The following is a 24239-nucleotide window of genomic DNA, read 5'->3' as shown; positions in this document are numbered from 1 at the left end:
GATAGGAACATGAGTTATATTATCGATGTTTGTAAGGATGTTAATGTTTATTTCCTAACCCTAAGGGGGTAGCGTAGTTGGTAAGGGACCTTCGCCTTAGGAAGCGTGTAGTTCTTAGTTTGACTCTTCTTTAGTGCTCTTCACTGCTTTCAGTGAAAGTTGAATGGTTCTCATTCAGCCCTAGTATGACCTGACCTATGCGGTTGTCGGGTTAGTATGGACCAGCGGGATTAGTTTGTTGTTAGAAAAAAAATATATTTTCTTGTAGATAACCAAATAAAATTGTAACCATTAATTTCATTTGTTAATTGTACTAATTTTTTTTTTTTTATGACGGAATGGAAATAAAAAATTGTGCTATGTTTTCTGTTCTTGTTTCTTATTGGACGGTGAATTTGAGGCTGAGTGTTTAAATAATAATGTGAAACTGTTTTCTGCAAATGAATTTTATGTTTTGCACTTCACTGACTTGGAGATCTTACAAAAGAAAGTCTCCCTGATGCAGTCACGAAATTAGCAGCTTGAGATTATATAGTAGATTTATGCAACAATATCCAAACCTTATCCAACTTAATAGAGTTAGTTACATAGAGATTTCAAGCAAGGACGAACGTGGGGATCCATGAAAAAAGATTAACGGGCTATGGATAATTATTATAAGTGCCGGCTGTTAACCTAGTGCGCCACTATAAATCAACCACATGCTTATAATGACAGATTATAGTATGGAATTGCCTGTCTACCTAGTGTACCATATAGATTAGTCAAACCAAAACGTTTTACAAGCATTACATCCATTACCAAGACAATCCATCGCCCAACCTATTTTTATGAAAGGAGGAATGAGGTAACAAATTCTTGACAACCCCGCTAAGCATGCAAAATAAAAAAATTTCTTTACATTTTTGTATCAACCCATATTCTGATACATGACCCAATGACCATCTAAGAAAATATATAATTCAAAAATTCTTAAGTAAGAAGGAGTGATCAGATTTAGATTGAAGGAGATAAAAGAGCTAGGGGCAGGCCTAAATAACCATAAATAGATTTATGCAATATCTCCATATATAGGAGTTGGATAAAAATTTTATTGTTATTTATAGCTTTCTTGTTTATTTAGCTTAAACATTCATTATAGTGTAATATTAAATAAAAGACTAGATTGTTTGGTTGCAGACATCAAGAAAGAGGTGGATGATTTTCCAAGGCCATGAAGTGGTTGTTTGGTAAAGAAATAAAAATTCCAGTTCTTTGGAGTTACTCCAAATTTCTGTAAGCCAAGCTTGTTGAACTCCAAGTAAGATCCCCCATGCGCCTGCTTTATACATGTTTCATGATAAGTTGTTGAAAGCTTTTTGCACTCATATTGGATTTAACATTTGTTATTTGTTGATAAACTTAGTTTATGATTGATGAGTCAATACTGTTGAAGTTATTGGGAATGTATAGTTGGTTTCATGTGGACTACTGGTGCCTTTTTTTTTCTTTGTCATTATTTTATTATGGCTTGGTCTCATGTTTTGTTTTCAATTACCTGGCTGCAATGCCAAAATGATGCCTCACTATCAGTGACAATGTCTCATTACGTAGAAAGACATTAAAGAGGTTTTTGATAAAATCATTGACATTGTCTCATTACTTGTATCAATTGCTATTTTGTTTCATTGATATGCGATATTATTATCTTATGATTATGATAATGTACACAATCTAAGATGGTGCGAATTATGTTTTCTTTTTTGGAAAGACATACTACTATGACAAATCAAGACGTTGTTTTAGATGATGAGGGTGTGTCTCAAGTCGGCATGAATTTTAATTCAGAGATCGAGGTTTATACATTCTACAATTCCTATAGGGGAATGATTGATTTCAGTGTGAGGAGAGGATATGCACATTGGAGAAGATCTGATAAGTCAATCCTAACATCAAGGAAATTTGTATGTAACAAACAAGATTTTAGGGGTAAAGACAACGAGATAATGATATGAATACTAAAGCAGAGACAAGAACTAATTTGTAGTGCAATGATACAAATTGTGCATATTGATAATAGAAAATATAAGTGTACAAAATTTGTTGAAGAGTATAATCATCCTCTTCATTTACCAGTCATTTTGCATATGATGCGATCGGAAAGAAAAATTTTGGATTGATTTGGCTGATGATTCTGAAATAAATTCTAAGTCCATATATGACTTAACGAGCAAGCAGTCAAGTATAAGAGAAAACATTAGGTATATCAGATAAGATCAAAAGAATTATCTGCGAATAAAACGTGAACGTGACTTATCTTATGGTGAAGCCAATTGTTTGTTGATGCACATTGAAAAACAAACAAGGGAAAATCATTCTTTTACATATGAATTGCAATTGGATAAGGAAGAGCAAACATGGCGTGCGCCCTTATCTCTTCTCCGTGAATTGCATTCAAATGTGTTCGCATTCAAATGTATTCCCACCTAATGATGACATGCCAACATGGACGTTTGAGAATAAATGTATGAGAGTTGAGTTCCTATTCTCTTTTTTTTTTTTTATTATTATTATTATTTTCTTCTTTGACTTCTCACCTCCCTCCTTTTATCTATTTCCTCTTTTATTTTTATTTTTTGATGAAAATAAAAAACTTCATTAATTAAGTAAGATAAGATAGAATATCAATGTTAGGGTTAACAACGTTAATGTAGAGCCTATTATTCGTAGCCTTTTTGGCTAAGCTATGCATAATGATGACTAGATCGTTGTTAGGAGTAAAACAAAAATTAGTTTTAAACAAAACATTTTGAACATCAAGCAACAGTGGTAATGAGCTCCAGGGCCACAATTTAATGGTCCCCCTCAGAAAAAAGATCTCCTATCACCTTAGAATCATTCCAGATCTCTTCTATCATCCAACCTCATTTGATGTCTACTTCATCCCTTAGAGTATACCCCGAGCGTTGACCTCCAAAGCTTGTCCTGTCTTCATATAATTAGCATACAACGAGATACACTTTCTCTCGTTTATAATGCAAGTCATCCATCCAAAAATATTTTTCCTAGGGTCAATGATTGCCGAACATATCAGTAATGTTGGCGTCTCAGAATTATCCAGTTATTGAGGTTCTTATTATGATTAAAAGGTATAGGGTAGAAAATTTATTGAGCTTCTAGTGAAAAAAAAAAAAAAAAAAAGGTATAGTGTCATGTGTTACCTTTCCCAAGAGAGAGGTCCACTCATGAACTTGTTTTAAAACCAGAAAAGGATTCAGCTTTACCATGGTGAAGATAACCCGATTCCGAAGAGACCATAGAAGGTAGCAAGTGATGATAAAAGTGCTAATATTTTTTTTTTTTTTTTTTTTTTTAATCATTAGTAGGAACATTCATAGAATTAAACAAGTGCATTATAAGGGATTGAAAAGAAGATGCACATAGAAATTCAGTTCTTAACCCCAAGGGGCTAGCCACCCATATTCTTTTAGTGAATTCACAGGAGATAAAGATATGCCATAAAGACTGGTTTGGTTGTGGCACAAGCCACAATATTGATCTATCTAAATCCATTTACCCACAATATCTTTTGTAGATAATCCATTATGAGCAATTCTCCAGAAGAATAACTTAAATTTTGGGTGGATTTGAAGTTTCCAGAAGAATCACCACCAATGAGAGCAAAGAGATATGCAGGTGTACCTATTTGAGATCCCAACTGGGTTAGTAGACATATTACGTGATAAGAAATTGGCAGCCAATTTGGTGGTGAGGACCCCTTTTTCTTAAAGGGGGCACCACCAAAAGTCATTATTAAATGAAATTTGAACTTTCAAGATGTTATTGGCAATCGAGAGAGGAATCAAAGAAGACAAATGTCCAATATTCCATTCATTTCTACAGATAAAATCAATAACCCAAGTTAGAGGGAGAGATGTCAGACCTAAAGTAGATGATAGAGTGAAATTGGGGTAGTGAGGGATTCAAGGGTCAGTCCAGAAAAAGGTGTCAACTCCATTTCCAATTTTTCTAATCACCATCTTCTTAAGTAAAGGGGGAATACTTACAATGTTGTTTCATGTGGCTGATCCCCTCTTTTTAATGGTATCGAGATCGAAGATGGACTTGTTTGGAAAATATTTCCTTTTTAAGGTCCGAGCCCATAGGGAATTTTCCTCGGTTATGAGGCACCATCCAAGTTTTAAGAGGAGTGCTTTTTTTTGGATTTCTGACCTCTGATACCTAGGCCACCTTGTGCTTTTGATGAGTAGACTTTATGCCATCCAATGAGATGATATTTCTTATTATGGTTTGAATCACCATTCCAAAAATGTAGATATATAGAGTCCAGTTTCTTGCAAATGGCTTTAGGGAGAGCAAAATAGGACATAAGGTAAGAGGGGGTAGAGGCTAGAACTGATTGGATCAGGATTGTTCTGCATGCAAAAGAAAGGAGGTAGCTTTCCATTATGCAGGTTTTTTGTCAACCCTCTTCAAAATATGGCTAAAGCTTATCACTTTGGACCTAGGGTAGAAAAGATTGGTATCAAGATAAGTAGAATCAGCATTCATTTTCTTAAGCCCAAGAATGTTTGAGAGAGAACTCTTAAGGGATTGATTTACATTGGAACTAAATGCTAAACTACTTTTATCATAGATAACCATGAGGCCCGATAGATAAAAGAATAGGTCCAGTATGCATTTGATGGTTGAGATATTCTCGCTAGTAGCTCTACAAAATATAAAGGTATCATCAGTGAAAAAAGATGAGATATCTCAAGAGAACACCGAGCCACTTTATTATTTTGGAAAAGGTTGAGGTCTCTATAGGTAGAAAGCAACCTAGATAGTGCTTCCATAGCTCAATGAAGAGGAAAGGATTCAAAGGGCAGCCTTGTCTAATTCCTCTAGAAGGTTCAAAAAATTCAAAAGCAGAGCCTTTAAGTTTAATGGAGAAAGAGGAGGAGCTTATAAGATAACAAATAATATCACCCCATTTTTTTCCAAACCCTAGGAAATAAAAAATGGTTCTAAGAAAACCCCATTCCAATTTGTCATAAGCTTTAGCCATATGCAATTTTATTGCAACATAACCAGTTTTTCCTTCAGTCTTTTTAAGGAAATGAAAAATCTCCCACACAATAATTATATTATTAGAGATTTGTCTTCCCAACACAAAAGCAGACTGGAAGGGAGAAACAATTTTGTGCAGGACACCCTTGAGTCTAAAAGCAAGGACTTTTTTCCTCTTTTCCTTTTCTTTTGCATGAACCCAACATTATACTCTATTTAGTATAGTGACACCTACAAAGACTTTTTTAATACTAAATATATATTATCATAATTGTGAAAATTTTCACGATTAAAAATAGAATACGAGCGAATTGAATTTCCCTAGTGTTGTCATCTTGTTTATAAAAATCCTAAAGGATCAAGAAGATAAGGTCAGGGAGTTTGGCATTAAGTCATAACAACTGGCTGGTGACTTGGCCATGAACATGACAGCTTGATGCGGTTAATGTTTAAAAAATCGTAATGGTTGCGGAAATGAAAATAATTACGACACCTAATCCACTTCACCTAAATTATATAAAACTGGTTCAAGGTCTGATCTGATTTAAGTAAAAAAAAAAAAAAATCCACTTTATCCAAATTTTATTAAACTGGTTCATAGTCTGATCTAGGTCGGATTTTGTCTAATCAAATCATGGTTTCAAAAATGATATAAAAATAAGGAGAAAGTTTTTTTTTTTTTATTTATTTTTTTTATTTTATCTAGATGTCTAGGGAATTTCTTTGCCACTGCACTGTTCCACAAATCAGGAGTGGATACCAGTAGAGGTGAAAGTTTTTCCTTGACAATCTGAACCCGCCCTAACCTGCCTTGAACCTGAATAGGGTTTGGACCAAGTTTTTTGACTCTGAGGGTGGGTTCGGGTTGAAAAAACCCAACCCTGGGTCAGGGTTGGGTCGGGCTCGGGTTGAGACCATTGCATTGGTATCAATACACGTGTCACCCCTGAAGGTGGTATTTTACGGAATTGTACGAGATCAGAATTGCAGACGATTTTTTCCCCCTTTTCCAGGAAAAAAATTGATATGAGCATATACAATCTCATCAAAAATCCTGTATTGCTGAAAATAAATTCTTTGAGCACAAACAACATGGAGGTACGTACACTATCCACCTTTTGATCATATTAGTCATTTCAAGAAGAATTTAGAAGGAAATTTACAATGGAATAATTATGTGTTGTAATTTCAGTTTCCTTACATCTCTGGCACAAATGTTTTAAGTGGCAAAAGGGTTCTCACCAAGCAATCTATAAGTTTGAAGTATGAACCCATATTGGAAACAGGTGTTTCAGTTCCTACTAGCTGCATGGATCAGAATTCTAAAGGTTAGGTTGTTGAAGCCCTTAGCTAACACCTTGAATAGATCTGTTGGAAGGATTTCTTGGGAAAGAAGCAAAAAAAAGCCTGATATTTGCTTTTATAAGAAGAAGGTTTTCTTGACATCTTATGGAAGGTTTCTACTTTAATTCATTTTTATATTTAATTGGAAACATCACTGTCAGTATTGCTTCTTATACTCGTTTGAATGTGTTCTGTGTGATGATGAAAAGATGAAGAGAAAATCAACAAACAGAAATAAGAAGGTCCAACTATCAAAAACAAATGCACCGGATTTTTTCCTGGATGCTTCTCTAAACTAGATTACTCATGAAGAGTCAAAGAACTTCTCAATATCCCTTTGCACATAGGGTGTTAACTAGGGGTATAAGTTTAGCCCTGACGATCCGAACCGCCCTGAGTTTGAACCCTGTCTAACCCGACTATGAAGGCCAACTTGACCCAACCTTGTGTGGGGTTGGGCTGAGCCTGGGTTGAGGCAAAGAGAACCTAGCCTGACCTTAACCTACCCTGAGTTTGACCTTAATTATTATTGTGCTTTGGAGAATGCAGGTGCCTCTTCTAACCAAGGGAGTTTATTCTTGTTGTCATTGAGTTTCTTGCATAACAAGAATATGATAGAGATCAGTATAGCCAAAAGAGAAAGCACAAAGCCAAAGGGTAACCCATCTGTAGAGCCATGAATTAAGGAATGAAGAGAGGTGGGGGCTTGTAGTACTTGAGTTTCTTGGTCTTTATATATTGAAAATTAAACATTATTATAGATCAAGATGAAATTCTAACAACAGTGAGTGATTGGATGTCTTGATATGTTGACTTTTGATGGAGGGGATTAAAAAAATGGTCGCATGAAAAAATAGGGGCACATGGAATCTCCATGAAAGAATGATAAAATATCACGTTCAGTATAGTTTAATGGAGGAATTCATTTTAGTTCCAATTAAAAAATCGGATTTCAATTCATATCAGAAATTGAAATCGGAATTAAATCGTACTTATTAAAATGTGATTCCACTACGAAGACCAGCTAGGGTCAACCCGATCCAACCCTGCCCAACCCTGAGCCCAGTAGGGTTGGGTTAGGGTTGGGTTGAGTTTTGGGACCTAGGGTTGGGTTAGGATTTTAAGAAACCTGGCTCAACCCGGCCCTGTTTCACCCCTAATGCTAACTAGGTGTCTGTTCTATACAAGATGGCAGACTTTTCCTTTGTACCAACTCTTTTTGGATGTTATTTATAGAAGTCTAAAAGCTATATATGGTCTTTTTTTTTAGATAGTTTGCCAAAGTACATCAATAGTCGTCTTGCACAATTCTACACACATTGATTCAAGATTGATGTGAAAGAACTAATTAATTAGCCGACTACAATAGAGCTCTTGTCATTGTGGAAGGGCTAAATTAAGATAATTTGGGGACTGATATTTGAAGCATAATGACTATTTATAAAATAGAGTATCTTGAGGAATGTGAAAGTACATGATGCATAAAGGTTATGAAATCATGAACCCCTAGATGAGTACTAGAAAACATTTAAAATTTCTCAGCTTTTATTGTTAAACAGCCACAATGGAAAAGGGCAGGGCATACTTGTAGGAAAAGGTTTAAAACCAGAAGCAAGAAATTAATAGGAAAAAAAACATGAGTATTCATCCTTGGAAACTAATTTTGAGATCTACATTCTTCAATCACTAAACACAGCTAAAAGCCTGTTAACACTACTTCTATTGTCCCAATTAAAACTAGATGACCCTATGATTTCTTGTCTAATTATTAATGTATTGATTCTATAGGAGAGGTATATCTTTCGTTCTGCAACCAAAGGCTTTTGATTTCACCTTATTTAAACACAAATTGTATGTCAATTTCGTATAAAATTAGTAACTAGAATTTTTTATTTTTTTTGCCTTTTCATTTCACCTGATTTAAGTTAATATGACACCTAATGTCTGAAAAATATTTTCATAATTTTATGCAAAACTTAAGGAATCCACACTAAACTATCTCAGTTTTATATATACAAAAATGTTAAGGTCATCAACATCATCAGGCCAAGTAGTTGTTAGATGAATAGAAATCATATTATTCAACCCCTAGATTTTTTTTTTTTTCATTTTTTATGAGTTTTACGTGTTTCAATGTCATAAAATCCAATATGGCATATTTGCATTAGAAATGTGACTAGCATCATCACATGTTATATAACCCTAACATAACATTTTTATATATAAATTGATCTTATTTCTTTATTCGTATGGCATGGGATGTGAGATCTCCATATTCTGACAAGGCATATTTAGGATCCACTTACCCTGTCGCTAGTTTTTTTTTTTTTTTTTTTTGTTTTTTTTTATTATTATTATTTAAAAGATAGAAACAAGCAATTAACTACAAAGCAAATCCACCTAGGGTGTTCCATTGGTCTAAAGACGTTGTGTGTTAATAGGCATCTCTAGCTCGAGTCTCCTTGCAATTGATTTGTTACAAGGGTTAGGTGTGGCTATGTGTATCCGAGGTCTAGTACCCCTGGACCTGAATTGTAAAACCGGCAGGTTCACCACTCACCTAGTGTTTGGGATAAGGGACCATAACAGGTTAATCCAACCAAGCCTCAGCACTACATGTTGCTTCTTTACTGATGCTGCAATTCCTTGAGCAAGGCTCCTGGCTTCTGCTTTGGCCTTGTCACCTAACCAACCAATGCCAAAACCAGTTAAATTGTCAAAAGCAGCGGCTAACTAAGCCACTAGAGGATGTTGTACCATACATCATGGATATCCAAGGAAAGAATAGAGGAAAATTCAGAATGTTATGACAATCTAGACCAGGATCAAGAGACAAATCCTTTATCCGGCTAGGAACATTCACTAACACACCCAAATGACTCATCATCAAATTGTGATGAGGGCCCTTCTTGTTGCTGCAAGAAATCTGCCACATGAAATGAATATGGCCTCTAAAAGCCAACCAAATCAATTCCCTCCACAAGATCATGCATGAAGCTGTTCTCTTTTCCTTCAATGTGTCTCATCCTCAGCCAAGTAATCTTTTTATGTAATGCCTAGACTCCCAAGAGTTCCAATGGCATACTTTGATCTGTTAACTTAAATATTCTCTCTACTTTTCTTAAAAGGACTCCATCTGAGTCCCCTACTAAAATCAAATCTACAGAGAAAAAGAATCCCCTAGCCAAAATCTGTCTTGAATATGTTTTGATTTGGGCCAGATATCCGGGCCCAAGCTCATCCCAACTAAAATATTGACTTACAACCAGGTAATATTATGATTCCAATTTCCTCAGCTTAAAAGATACCTCTAACAGTACTATTCACACAAAGTTTCAAACCACCTTTTCACAAGAAAAAAAAAAAAAAACCCACCTCACCCACAAATAATGTATAGTGATGGGCCCAATACGAAAGCTAAAAAGGAAGCATAATTTCCAAAGGCATACCTCACCCAACAAAAAAAATCAAAGGCCAACCCTCTTTCCATGGTGGAGCAACTTTAGAAAACAATACACATCGACGGGCTCAATACAGAAGACTTTAGAAAACAGAAATTTCCAAGATGCACACCTCACCGACATAGAAAGACCAAGTCTCCTTTCCATACTTGATAGTGTGGTTTTAAAATCCAATCAGATCAGTCAGGATCGTTCAGATTAGATTGGTTTTGGCTGAGATTGATTCTCAATCGTGGTCAGTTTAATTCGATCTCGAATGATATCATTTCAATCCGAATTGATATCAATTTGAGACCAGAAAGCTACAAAAATCCTAATTTCCAAAAGCATACTGCGATTTCCTGAGAAGCACGTGGAAGCTGCCTAATACTTTCCTTTCATTTTATTATCAACTCGGAAACCAAGAAATTTACTAGCTGGGTAGTTGAGTGGTGGAATTCTTGGATGTCACATGTTTCATGCTTGTGAATATCAATTCAGGTGCTGGAAAAGCTTATTGATCCAGGTGAATGAAAGTAGAAAACTTTGGCTTATAACTAATAATATTGTTAAGCACTCACGATTAGTGAAATCCAAACCAAAAAGAGAAGTGGGAAGAATCAAAGTAACCTGGAACACACCACAGTGGTTGGATTTGAAAACTATCCAGTGGATAGGATAAAAGATTCCTTTTCGACATCTTTTTTTTTTTTGGAATATTGCTCTGCTGAGTGAGATGAACATCTTTCCTGTGAACAAGATGAGGAGCATATAAGCTCTGCTGAGTGATATTCAGTTTCCACATTTTGTGCATATAACCAAAAAGTGAAAACAAAGGACAATCAAATTGAATGACAAGGAAAACTCTCTTTCTCACTCTTCTGTTTTCAGAAAAATAGGCTCCGTTTGGTATCGTTCTAAAAAAACATTTTTAGAGTTTTTTCGTTCTATTGGAACGAAAAAAACAGAATCTTCTGTTTGGTGCACATATGGTCTATTTCTGTTTTTTTGGAACAAAAAGTGAAAAAAAAAAAAAAATTGAAAAAAGGAGATTGGACAGAACTCCATTTTGGAGTTCCATCTTCCCAGTTTCGTTCCATTTTACCAAAAAAAAATATCGTTCCTGATAAAAATCTGAAATTTGAAACACCATTTTTTCATTTTAAAACTGCATTTTGACACAGAAATTGAAATTTTCGTTTTTGACATGAAACGGCGTTTCTAAAACAGAAACGATACCAAACGGGCTCATAGTTCTGGCCAAGGTCAACTTTGTTATGTGACTGGATAGCAAGGATCAGCTCCCCCCACAAAAACATTTTTCCCACAAAGAAAATGAAAATTATTCCACATTCTCTCTTATCACCACAAAGTTCTACCTCTTCATATCTTAGCTCGTCCTTCTAAGATCAAAACTAACTTAATTATTGTCTCCTCAAACAATACTATCCACACAAAGTCTCAAATTAACAACTTGCTTCAACGTTTCAAATAAGTTTAGCCATTAGACCTATCACAGAAGACTATAGGGTTTAAAAACCATTATTTTCCAAGAAGCACATCTCCCCGACCTACAAAGAAGAAGTCTCCTTCTCATACTTGATATGGTTTTAGAAATCAGATTGGATTGGTCAAGATTGCTCAGATTAGATTCTTATCCCTATATGGACAAAAACAATAATTTCCAAAAGCATACGTCACAGACGACTGACTTAAAATGGCGTAGTCTCCTTTACTTTATATATGATTCTAAATTTCCTAAGCTTAAAAGATACCTCAAATAATACCATCCACATAAAGTTTCAGACAACTTCACCCATAATGTATAGTGATGGGCCCAATATAAAAGCTAAAAAGGAATAATCATAATTTCCAAAGGCATACCCCACCCAACTAAAAAAGCCGAGTCTCCTTTTGCATGGTGGAGCAACAATTGCTTCAACGGTTCAAAGAAGTTTATCCTCGATGGGTCCAATCATGGTTTCAAGTATTGGTTTGAGATCGGTCATATTGATTGTATCGGATTGATATTGGCTGAGACCGATCTCCGATCCCTAACTAGATGGATTATCTGTATCATTTCAGAATAAAATAATAAAAAAATAATACTTTAAAAAATAAAAATAAAGACAAAATCAATCGATATCCAATACCAATATCATCCCCTAAATCCTTGGACCCAATTCAAAAGACTCTAGAACGACCGAGTTCCACAATGGAGCAATGCACTTCCATATATTATGATTTCCTGAGAAGCACGCGGAAGCTGTCAAGTACTTTCCTTTTCTCTTAGTTATCAACTTGGAAACCAAGAAAGCTATTAAAATCTTAGTGCATGTTCCAACTTTTTCAAAAGAGTACCAAGTGGAGAGTAGATACAATTATTATTATTATTTATTATTAAGGGAATAAAAATTAGACATAGCAACTCAGAAAGTCAGTCAGCAGAGTCAGTACTTGTTTATTTAAACTGTGATTTCGTAAAAGGCAATTGATCAGTTTGGGTGAATTGGTAGAGAGTTTCTTGAGAGGGAAAAAAAAAGAAAAAAAAGAGCTCTTTGAACATCATCTGATCTTGTCTGCAATTACAACTTCCAACTTCATGGCGGCACTAGATTCGGCTTCCTCCTCCTCCTCCTCCTCTGTTGCCTCCACAGTTGGATCTTCCAGTTACGATGTGTTTCTCAGCTTCAGGGGTGAAGATACTCGCTATAACTTCATTTTTTTCCTTTACAAAGCTCTGAAAGATGCAGGAATCGATGTCTTTCTTGATAATGAAAACTTGTGGACTGGAGAAGTAATTGGCTCAACCCTCCTTAGAGCGATAAAGGGGTCAAAAATCTCGATCCCTGTCTTCTCTAAAGGTTATGCACATAGCAAATGGTGCTTGCAGGAACTTGCTCAGATATTTCAGTGCCACAAATCCAATGGTCAAATTGTCTTGCCCATATTCTTTCACGTTGACCCATCACATGTTCGGAACCAGACCGAAAGTTTTGAAGAAGCGTTTAGGAAGCACGAGGAGATTTTCGAGGCCGATATAGTAATGAGTTGGAGGGAAGCTTTGAGAGAGGTCGGGAATTTGAAGGGAGAAGTTCTCAAAGAAACTATGTAAGTCTAAAGCCCACAATTTTTGCCTTTTTCTCAAAACTTAATTAAACGATTATCTATATATTTCATTTTGTTAGACCATCATTCTATTTCCATCCGTTTCACTTCAATTTCTCATTAGTGTTTATTTTTTTTACTGCTTGCTTTCCATTCCATAACAAATTTTGAATTTATATGTTCTTTTCTTTACAAGATAGTTTGATCTTAACTAGTTATTTTTGTTTTGACTTTATTTTTTTATATTTGTAGGAATCCAGCAGAGTTAGTTGATTCAATTGTCAAAAGGGCCCTGAGTGAATTGGTTAGTAGCACGCATTTGGCTGAGTGTGAGTACCGTATTGATATGGATTCCAGTAATAAATGATCTGCTATCATTGTTAAATATTGGTTCTGATGAAGCTCTATTCGTGGGAATCTGTGGTTTTGGTGGCATCGGGAAGACAACTATTGTCAAGGCTGTCTACAATAGGATTTTTCCAACCTTCGATAGGCACAGTTTTATTTCAAATGTTAGAGAACAAGTAAGACAATGCAAGGGTGTAGTGTCTTTGTAGAAGCAACTTCTTAAAGATATTTTCAAAAGCGACTATGACATTGAAGATTTACATAGAGGACAGAAATTAATAAAAGAAAGAGTTTGTAAAGAAAAAGTTTTTCTTGTTCTTGATGATGTGGATAGTAAAGAACAGATTGGTGCTTTGGCTGGTGGGCTCAATTGGTTTGGTCAAGGAAGTCGGGTCATAATCACAATGAGAGATGAAAATATTTTGAACATAGCTAAAGTCAGTACAGATAAAATATATAGACCCCCATTTCTAGATCATGAGAATTCTCTTCAACTATTTAGTTGGCATGCCTTTCAAAGCAAACAACCTCCTGAAGAATATATGCAACTCTCATATGATGTGGCAATACATTCTGAAGGGTTGCCTTTAACTCTAGAGGTGTTTGGGTCTTACCTATCAGACCTAAACGACAAAGATGAATGGGAAAGTGCATTACAAATATTGAAAGAAATTCCTCCTAAATAAGTCCAGAGAAGGTTGAAGATAAGCTATGACAACTTAGAAAACAATTATAAAAAAACCATATTTCTTGATTCTGCATGTTTTTTCATTGGATGGGAGAAAGAAACTTTAATTTCCATATGGGAAGGTTGTGGCTATCATCCAAAATCAGCACTATGCAAATTAATTAAAAGATCACTTCTAAAATTTGTAGATGGTTGGAATGGTGAATACTTGGCAATGCATGATCATATTCGAGATATGGGAAGAGAAATTGTCTTAGAAGAAAGCCGTATGGAGCCGGGGAAACATAGTAGGTTATGGTCTTATGGTGAAATCATGGAAGTACTAGAAGAACATAAGGTAAGACCAAAATGCATGCCTCTCTCTCTCTCTCTCTCTCTCTCTCTCTCTCTGTGCACGCGTGTGCGTGCGCGCATTATAAAAAATTACATTGCAACCAAGCACAATAAAAGCATGGCACATTAACGCACACTTCCACATTTTAAAATTCTTTTGTACAATGATTTGGATGCAATCCATAGCCTTTACTACGTCGTTTCAAATGACATGGGATGTGTTTTTATCACTTTTCTCTCTCTTTTTTTTTTTTTTTCCCCCTATCAATTTCTATTTACTTGAGTTATTTTCTATTATATGGGACTAATATGATAGAAGGCATGAGTCTCCGCTATCACTCAAAATCGCCTATTGAGTTCACTGGTGAACCTTTTAAGATGATGCCTAATATAAGATTTCTTGACATTAGTTCAGCAAACATTGTGGGAGACCTTTTACAATTTCCTTCTGCGTTAAGATGTTTAAAGTGGAAATGCATACCTTCAAATACTTTACCTACCAATTTCTATCATAAGAGATTAGTTTATCCCAACCTATCGGGGAGCTATATTCAACATGTTTGGAATATCAGACCTTAAGATGAAAATCAGGTATGGTATTTAACTTTATTTTCTCATTTGATTATTAAGTTTTATTGATAGTAATATTGTAATATAGTAATATATATGTATATATATATATATATATGTTTTCTCTTTGTTTGACAAATGGATTTTCGGGTTGGATTTTCGAACTGGCTTTACGGAAACACTTATAACTTTTTCATACGATATTCGATTGAGATGAAACGAAGTGCGTTGGAACTGTAAATGAACGCTCTATGACTTTTCAGAAGACTCAATCATCTGACTCATCTATGTAAAAAGACCAAAATGCCCCTAGACCTTTCCAATGACGTATCTTTCTCATACGGAATCGAAACGTGATAAAATCAGAACCGTTGGAAAGATTGGATTTTTTTCGTATTGTTACATGGAGAACACTTCCTTTAAAAAATTCATCTTCAATGCCTAAACTACCCTCGACTGTCACAAATGCCGTAACTTCTTCATACGGTATTGGAATGCGACAAAATTAGACGCACTGGACTAGATAAATTACAATCTATATTTTTTATGAAGAAATGATCTTCCAAAAATATCATTTTCACTACAAAAAATACCCCCTATCGTAAATTGGTCAATTTTGTTAGTTTTGACCCAGAAACCCGCACCACATACTAAGAATGTATTAAACCATTCCATGCATACCAAGTAGTTATGTTATTTCATCAATGACACTAGACACTGTCATGTCATCATTTTCATCCACGACACCCAAATTGGCCACATCATCATCACCATGTGGCCGAGTTGCCAATAAGACAACCATAAAACAACACTATGGGCCTTCCGTAGGCCAGCTGTGGCACTGCGTTCTAGAGAGTGGTACAATGGTCACTGTGCACCCCTGTTTCATTTGTTTATTGTTCCTCTTTTGTCCTTGTGTGGTTGTCAACTACCCAAACAGATGACAAATGGGGAAAGAGGTGGAACTTTTCTCGTGGAGAAGAATCAGAAAAAAAAGTTCAGGATAGAAAACTTTGAGCCAATACGGGATAAGTAAATAGGAGTTATAATAATTGCCCCAGTTTAAGCTTATCCTAATGCTAATGCTAATGCTAATGCTAGATGGATTGAGGCTTTAGTCACTTTTGGGAAAAAAAGGGCTTGGTGGTCCACAGCGCGTGTCTAGGGAAGATGATAGATAGCCTCATGTTATGGGTCAACTTTCAACTCCCCCCAACCCACCGCGTCTTTGCTGCGAAAAACCGATTTGTAAACTAAGGGCTCGTTTGATAATGTTTCTGTCGTTTCTGTTTCAAGAAGCGGCAGAAACATAAATTTCCGTTTCTAGAAATAGAAACGGAATTGAAGGTGTTTTGATAAGTCATGTTTTTAGAAGTCGATAGTAACCAGTGAAAGAATTACTTCAAGTCGTTTTCAGAAACGGCGATAAGTTGAACTTGTTTCGCCTTGGTCGTTTCTTGAATCATAAATAAGTAAAAATTTATATTTCAATTTCTAAAAATAAGTGAAACAGAACAGTTTTATCAAACGTTTTTTGCTCTGTTTCTGCTGTTTCTGGAAACAGAAATGGAAGAAACGCATTTCTTGAAACGTTATCGAACGGACCCTAAAGCTCTTTCAGATTTGAACATCTTATCGTGTACAACTGCGACTTCATGGCGGCGCTAGATTGGGGTTGCTCTTCTTCCTCCTCTGCCTTCACTACTGGATCTTCAAGCTACGATGTGTTTCTCAATTTCAGGGGCAAAGATACCCGCAATAATTTCACTGGTTTCCTTTACAAAGCTCTAAAAGACGGAGGAATCAATGTCTTTATTGATAGTCAAAATTTGTGGACGGGAGAAGCCGTTGGCCCTGCACTTGGTAGAGCGATCGAGGGTTCCAAAATCTCAATCCCTATCTTCTCTAAAGGTTATGCGCATAGCAAATGGTGTCTGCGGGAACTTTCTCACATAGTTCAGTGCCACAGATCAAAAGGTCAATTGGTCCTGCCCATATTCTTCCATGTTGATCCATCTCATGTTCGGAATCAGACCGGAAGATTTAAGGCAGCATTTCAGGAACACAAGAAGAATTTCACCCACGATATCGTAAAGGGTTGGAAGGATGACTTGGAAGTGGTAGGGAATTTGAAAGGAGAAGTTCTAGACGAAACTAGGTAAGTTTAGATTCCACAAAATTCTACTAAAGGTAGTCTCATTTTTATGCAGATTATCTGTTTGTATTATTTCATTAGTTCATTCCTTATCAATCCTTTACTACCTTACCTCTCTGTTCCCTCCCAATATATAGTTTGATTCTTAAACTTTCGTAATAAATTCAATAGGATTACTTACCGTACCCATTACTTACCATATCAAAATCAAATATTATCACTAAAAATTGTTTATTGCCGCAAAATATTTTCGAGTAAGAGTAATAATTATTTGTCTAGATAAGAATATTTTCATTAATTTTCTGTCTATTATTTTTTATTATGAATATTATTCTAAGCATGGTGATTCGGATGTAACAATACAAGTTCAGAGTGTAAAGAACAAATAATTACGAGGAAATATGCCAACTTATATGATAAAAATAGAAAATTTGGTTCTACGCTGGATTAGGGATATCATATTGATCGATAACATTCATAATTTGGTGCAATATTTATGGCTGACTATGTATTAGCCCCGTCCCCTTGTATAGTTGTATCTCAAGTCATTTAAGATTTTTCAAGAATCAAACCCATTTTGACATACCATCAGGGATCTTATACACTTTGTTTGAACCCCAAGGTTGTTAGGTTAACAATAGGGGTTCAATTTCCTCTTATGATGTAGAATATTTAATAGCTCTAAGTCACTCAGTATTGAAAGAAACTAGAAACGTAGGTTGTCTTTTTTATGCTTTATTAGCACTCGAATGATATTTATTATGTTAAAGGTGGAAAGACATTTGACCTTAATAAAAAGCCATCACACTCTTGCTTTGTATACAAGGATGCATATTATAATTTTTAATTGCCCTAAATTCCCATTGGTGTAAATTTTTGGCTGCTTTCTATTTCATCGGAAACTTTTAATTTTTATTTTTTTTTTAGGTATTTTTATCTCCTTAGATGTTGTTGTGGTTTACTTTTGATATGAAATTATTGCATTGCAGGGATCAAGCAGAGCTAGTTGAATTAGTTGTCAAAAGGGTCCTGGGTGAATTGGTCAATACTACGCACTTGGCTTTATGCAAATACCCTATTGGAATAAATTCCCCTCTGAACAATGTGCTATCTTTATTAGATATTGGTTCCAATGATGTTCAGTTCGTAGGAATCTGTGGTTTCGGTGGCATTGGGAAGACAACTATTGTCAAAGCCGTCTACAATGACATCTTCTTAAACTTCAATAGGCATAGTTTTCTTTCAGATGTCAAAGAACAAGCAATGCAAGGCATGGGTCTAGTGTCTTTGCAGAAGCAACTTCTTAAAGATATCTTCAGAATGGACATTGACATAGCTAATTATCATAGAGGAAAAAAATTGATAGAAGAAAGACTTTGTAAGGAAAAAGTTCTTCTTGTTCTTGATGACGTGGACAATCAAGAACAGATAGATGCATTGGCTGGTGAACTCAATTGGTTTGGTCAAGGAAGTAGGATCATAATAACAACCAGAGATGAGCATATTTTGAATGTGGCTAAAATTAGTAAAGATAAAACATATTGGCCCCAAGTTCTAGACCATAAGGAATCTCTTCAACTATTTAGTTTGCATGCCTTTTCAATGGACCAACCTCCTAATGATTACATTCAACTTTCATATGATGTAGCATGCTATTCGGGAGGGTTACCTTTAACTCTAGAGGTGTTGGGCTCTTACCTAGCAGACATAACTGACAAAGAACTGTGGGAAAGTACATTACAAAAGTTGAAAAAAATTCCTCATGAAAGGGTCCAAAGAAGGTTGAAGATAAGCTATGATAATCTAGAAGACCATTATCAGAAAGCAATATTCCTTGATGCTGCATGTTTTTTCATTGGATGGGACAAAGAAACCCTAATTTCCATATGGGAAGCTTGTGGCTATTTTCCTAAATCAGCAATAATCAGACTAATTAAAAGGTCCCTTCTAAAATTTGAAGATAATGAGTATGGTTGCTGCTGCTTGAGGATGCACGATCAAATTCGAGACATGGGAAGGGATATTGTCAAAGAAGAAAACCTTATGGAGCCTGGTAAGCGTAGTAGGTTATGGTCTCATGGAGAAATCTTGGAAGTAATAAAAGGATACAAGGTAAGATCTAAGCACATGCTTCTCTGTCTCTCTCTCTCCCCAATTAAGCAAAATAAATATATAGTTCATTGAATAACACTCTACACTCTTAAATTCTTTTGGCTATGATTTAGTTGCGTTCCATTGCCTTTACTATGGCACTCTGGATTTTGTGGGATATGCCTTTTATCACTCCCGTTCCTTTCTTCTTCTTCTTCTTTCTCTCCCTTTTTTTTTTGTTTTTGTGATGGGGATGGGCGGGAGGATTTCTAGTGTCCACCAATTTTCATTTACTTGGTTCGTTTTTCTATTGTAGGGAACTGACATGATAAAAGGCATGATTCTTCGCTCTAGCATGTTGAGTGATTATTTATCTAGTGAACACTTTGTGAACATGTCCAATCTAAGATTTCTAGGCATTGATTCAGCGAAGTTCAATGGAGATTTTTCACGCCTTCCTTCTGAGTTAAGATCACTCATTTGGGAGTGCAAAACTTGTGATGTTCTACCAACCAATTTTTTTCATAAGAGACTAGTTTATCTCAACCTTTCATCGAGTGAGATTAAACAAGCTTGGAACATTGAGCCTCAAAATGAAAATAAGGTATAGTATTTGACTATTATTTTCTCAGTTGATTATTAGGTTTTATGGATAGCATTGTAATATTTTCTCTTTGTTTGACAGCAGTTCCAAGAGTTGAAAGTTCTCGATCTTAATGACTGTAGATATCTATATATGTCCCCAAACTTTTCATTGTTTCCTTGCTTGGAGCGATTAGATCTTGGACATTGCTATTCCTTGGATAAGTTAGATGAGTCAATTGGGCAGTTGAGTCAGCTGAAAAGTCTTGTTCTCGAATCATGTAACAAACTTAAGAATTTGCCAGAGTCCATTGGTGATCTAAAATCTCTGGTCAAGCTTGACTTGTCATGGACACAAATGGAAGAACTCCCAGACAACATTTCTAAGCTGATTTCTCTCAAAGATCTTAATCTCAAATCATGCAACTCCCTCAAAAAGCTGCCTGAGTCCATTGGTGACCTTAAATATTTGGTTGAGCTCCAATTGAGTAATGTTTCAAGACTTAAGCAATTGCCCGAGTCCATTGGTGATTTAAAATCTTTAGTCAAACTTGACTTGTCGCAGACACAAATGGAAGAACTCCCAAACAGCATTTGTAGGCTAAGTTCTCTCAAAGAGCTTATTCTCAAGGATTGCATATCACCCAATGAGTTGCCTAAGTCCATTGGTGATCTAAAATCTCTGGTTAAGCTTGAATTGTCAGGGACACAAATGGTAGAACTCCCAGATAGCATTTGTAGGTTGAGTTCTCTCAAAGAGCTTATTCTCAGAACATCACTAAAGAAGTTGCCTAAGTCCATTGGAGATCTAAAATCTCTGGTCAAGCTTGACTTGTCGTGCACACAAATAATAGAACTCCCAGATAGCATTTCTAGGTTGAGTTCTCTCAAAGAGCTTATTCTTGAATTTTGTAAATCACTCAAGAAGTTGCCTGAGTCCATTGGTGATCTAAAATCGTTATGCGAGCTCAAATTGACTAGTGTTTCAGGAATTAAGGAATTGCCCAAAGGTGTTGGACTATTAGAGAAGCTTGAGGTATTAGATTGTTGTGAACTAGTGAAGCTACCAGTGTCAATGGGAAGAATGAGGTGTTTGCATAGCGTTAACCTGCAAAGAACCAACATTACAAAACTTCCTGATGATTTTTCAATGCTCTGGTGGGAGGCTTCCATCGCTCCCAGCGGATCTGTCACACTTGAAAAACTTGAAGCAATTAAAGCTTCGTGAATGCAAGATGTTGGAATACCTCCCAGAGCTTCCCTCAAGTTTAGTTGAACTTTGTTGTGAATATTGCAATTCATTGGTACGACTACCAAATTTGTCAAGGCTGAAAATTTTGAAAATATTAAAGCTTAAGTACTGCAAAAAGCTGGAGGAGATTCAAGGCCTTGAGGGAACAGAATCCTTGGTTGAATTCAATGCGCGAAGATGCTATAACTTGACCATCACTCCAAATAAAATACATGGCCAGGTCTTTCACTACCTTGTTTTCCCCTACTATAATTGGAACTATTAGGAATTCCCAATTAATTTATTACTTTTATGGTTGACAGCTCCTTTCCTTCCCTTAATTTTCAGGGAACACTTTTACTAGACAGGTCACAAGGAGATGGTTATTTTTTGACTGCTAATGGGATCAGTAACGAGGGACTAATTCTTTTCCTTGTTTTGAAATCCTCCTCCCACTTGTTTATGAACAAACAGCGTTGGAGAGGAACCATCAATTTAGATATTTCTGTGTCTATTCGCCAAAAGGATAAAACAATCAGGTGTCTTCATACGGTAAGAGTAAAGGACGTTGAGTTTATTAGTCATCGAGATATGATCTACATTCACCACTTCAAAGGCTTTGACTGGTTTGGGATTCCATTGGAAGGAAAAGATGCTATTGAAATTTTATATATTCGTGGATACCATCCGAATGACGTTGTAGTGAAATTCTGGAAGATCTTGTTCAAGACTAGGGATCCTGACCAGAAAAATCCTAATCAACATTCGAGTGCCATGATGGTGGCAGATTTCTTCAACTGGTCATCTATCAATGATGATGAGGCAGCAGGTCCTTCTCTTAGCCCAAGCTTAACACTTTGCTCACGAGTGGAGTTTGATAGATCCAATTATAAGGAGGAGAAAGGAGGAGAGATGTTGAGACCTAGCAAGAGAACTTTTCTTCATGACAACAATGATAATTCAGCAGTTCCTTCTCTTAGCCTGAGCTTAAAATCTTGGTCACAAGTGGAGGTTCCTAATGATAATTCAGCAGTTCCTTCTCTCTCTCTCTCTCTCTCTCCTCCCCTGTATATTTCACATGCTTTTCTACCCATTTTGGTAGTGACCCAAATAAGTGGGTTCATTCTGTTTTATATTCTTGCTTGGCTGACATTGTTTAAATTAGTGTTATTAAATTGCTTCTCATGTATATTCTGGCAAAAAAAAGTTGAATTGCTTCCTTTCACGGCAAACTGTCAGGCACTAAGCCAGGGCTGAAACCAGATTGGGCCTGTGGGAGTGTGAACATGTTTAAAATAATTACTAGGAGTTTGGTATTTTAGAATGGTCTGGTTGGTTTTCATTGAATTTGCATCAACCAATCAATTTTCATTTTAATTAACCAGCCTTGTCAACCTGGCTGGAAGGTTTATTCCTCCAGTGGTGATCAAGTTACATTCATCATTTAATTGCTTGTCTGAAGTTTTTCAGTCCCTTGGGCTTTGATTTGGTGACTATTTACTTTCCAGATTGATTTAAATGTTGGTTAAATATTGGATATCTCCCTTTATCCAAATATATATAATCTGGGACTTGTTGGTGTTGTTTTCAGGTGAAACGTACATATTTAGGATCTCTATTGTGGGTCTATCATACTGCTTTAACTTCAGGATTCAGGGACACAATGCTGCTGGTTGAGGTAGCAATACATCATAATGTTCCCAGGAGATCAACTAGGTCCATTGAGCCCAGTTTAGGATCTCTACCATGTGGCCGGTTTTGCATTGTTTTGATTTTAGTGCTGTAGAAAATATAGAATAAGTAAAAGAGAGGGAGAGAGACCGAGAAAGAAAAGAGTGAGAGAGCCTTTTAATGTGGGCAGACTCAATCTTGTAGATTGGACTACCCTCCTCTTCTTATTAAATAGATAATTCTCGACTACAATAGTAGTAGGACAGCTGTCCTACTCTGACTAGGAATATGAAACAAACTAGGAAACTAATTAGCTAACAACTAATTAATCTAATTAGTAAATTACCACAAGTCCTAGTGTTCTAGGACTCCTACCCCAATTGGGGAACTAACTTTATTGTGGAGAGGAGTCTGCGCTATCTTGCAGTCTCCTCCCTCTCCTATGATGCTTTCTAACAAGTGCTAAAGAAATAAATGAGTTAGTTGGACTTTCCCAGGCAATCAACTGGGTCTAGTTTCATTTCTCTGATACATGACCTTGTCATTTTGTTACTTATTTTTGTTTCCGAGCTGGCAACTGTTTGCATTTTCTTTTCCAGGTCCGACCTGCTGAGATTGACAATGCACAATGATTATCAGTTGCAGAGTAGCTTAACTGAAAGTGCAGAAAACTACCACACTTTAATTTTGAACTTTGTTTCCTATGTCAACAGATGAGAAGATAGAATGAAGGATTGTCACTATTTGATGCAATCCTTATTGTCCCCATGTTTCAAATAGTTTGGACCTTCTCCATTTGTACAGGATTTGTGTATTTGAGGAATAACAGTTTAATCTACAGTAATGTTTACAACAGTCCTTTACTTTGTTATGCTGCATGAATTAGTCTTACATCTCATGCTTATCACTGGATCTATAAATAGGTCTTTGATGCATTGAGGACAACAATGTTTATACCAAGAATGATGCCTATGTTCATAGGCATTTCTTTGTTGGCACCTGATGAGTCAAAAGGTATTTCCATTAAGCTTCCCAGTTTCTGGCTCTTAAGTGTAAGATTATACAAATAATAAACTAACCCTGATATTTTTTGGTCAGTAGGTGACGCCAATGATTCTTTTTATTTGGGTTCTTCAACATGTCGGAGCATTAGCACTGATATAGACATATACCATATGTCATTTCTTGGAAACATTACTGATCTCATTGTAGCATTGAAAATATAAAACCTTGTTGTTTTCTATGTTTCCCATGGAGGAAAATTGGGATGTTAGAAAGGAAAATGTAATAATTTCAAAATCTTGATTTCTGGTTGAATGTATATCTTAACATGAGGCACTATGAACCAGTTTTTCTGAAGAGTAAAGAGTGTTTTAGACATTTTAGAATCTCAGGTCTCTAATTTTTCTCCTTGTAGGAGGGGTGTTTTTTTTTTTAATCAGTCAGATAAATATATGTTGTTTCTGTAAGTTTCTGTATCATTTGTATTTCCACAGGCTCCTGAAATTCCGAACTGAGGGTGTGGAACATAAAGACAAAGCAATTTTGACAAAAGCTAGATCAATAGTAACAAATGCAAAGGTATTTTAAGCTGGAATGAAAATATCACTTACAAAAATAAATGTG

The 24239-nt window shown here is 35.9% G+C and overlaps 2 protein-coding genes across 5 annotated transcripts; both read left to right on the top strand.

The window, feature by feature from the left end:
* Nucleotides 1–11966: 11966 nt before the first annotated feature.
* Nucleotides 11967–13597, top strand: LOC122064248 (disease resistance protein RPV1-like). Its single transcript, XM_042627957.1, has 2 exons — nt 11967–12947; nt 13197–13597. The coding sequence occupies exons 1-2, from the start codon at nt 12439–12441 to the stop codon at nt 13309–13311; spliced, it is 624 nt and encodes a 207-aa protein (XP_042483891.1). The 5' UTR covers nt 11967–12438; the 3' UTR covers nt 13312–13597.
* Nucleotides 13598–16495: 2898 nt separating this feature from the next.
* LOC122064247 (disease resistance protein RPV1-like) lies at nt 16496–24001 on the top strand. 4 transcript variants are annotated; one of them, XM_042627955.1, is made up of 7 exons: nt 16496–17041; nt 18028–19150; nt 19446–19733; nt 19815–21183; nt 21291–22620; nt 23213–23627; nt 23712–24001. In XM_042627955.1, the coding sequence occupies exons 1-4, from the start codon at nt 16539–16541 to the stop codon at nt 20937–20939; spliced, it is 3039 nt and encodes a 1012-aa protein (XP_042483889.1). In that variant the 5' UTR covers nt 16496–16538; the 3' UTR covers nt 20940–21183; nt 21291–22620; nt 23213–23627; nt 23712–24001. The 4 variants fall into 4 exon arrangements, with proteins under 4 accessions (XP_042483889.1, XP_042483890.1, XP_042483888.1 ...); XM_042627956.1 differs by having other exon boundaries at nt 19818–21183; nt 21291–23627; XM_042627954.1 differs by having other exon boundaries at nt 21291–23627; nt 23715–24001.
* The last annotated feature ends 238 nt before the right edge of the window (nt 24002–24239 follow it).

Source organism: Macadamia integrifolia, unplaced genomic scaffold (assembly GCF_013358625.1).
Source record: "Macadamia integrifolia cultivar HAES 741 unplaced genomic scaffold, SCU_Mint_v3 scaffold1578, whole genome shotgun sequence".
Lineage (NCBI taxonomy): Eukaryota > Viridiplantae > Streptophyta > Magnoliopsida > Proteales > Proteaceae > Macadamia > Macadamia integrifolia.
This window is presented reverse-complemented; position numbering and strand designations above follow the sequence as displayed.

Coding starts and splice junctions, on each gene's coding strand:
- LOC122064248 (XM_042627957.1), top strand. CDS start 12,439: ATGGCGGCACTAGATTCGGCTTCCTCCTCCTCCTCCTCCTCTGTTGCC. Junction 12,948..13,196: donor GAAGTTCTCAAAGAAACTAT/GTAAGTCTAAAG, acceptor TTATATTTGTAG/GAATCCAGCAGAGTTAGTTG.
- LOC122064247 (XM_042627955.1), top strand. CDS start 16,539: ATGGCGGCGCTAGATTGGGGTTGCTCTTCTTCCTCCTCTGCCTTCACT. Junction 17,042..18,027: donor GAAGTTCTAGACGAAACTAG/GTAAGTTTAGAT, acceptor ATTGCATTGCAG/GGATCAAGCAGAGCTAGTTG. Junction 19,734..19,814: donor AGCCTCAAAATGAAAATAAG/GTATAGTATTTG, acceptor TTTGTTTGACAG/CAGTTCCAAGAGTTGAAAGT.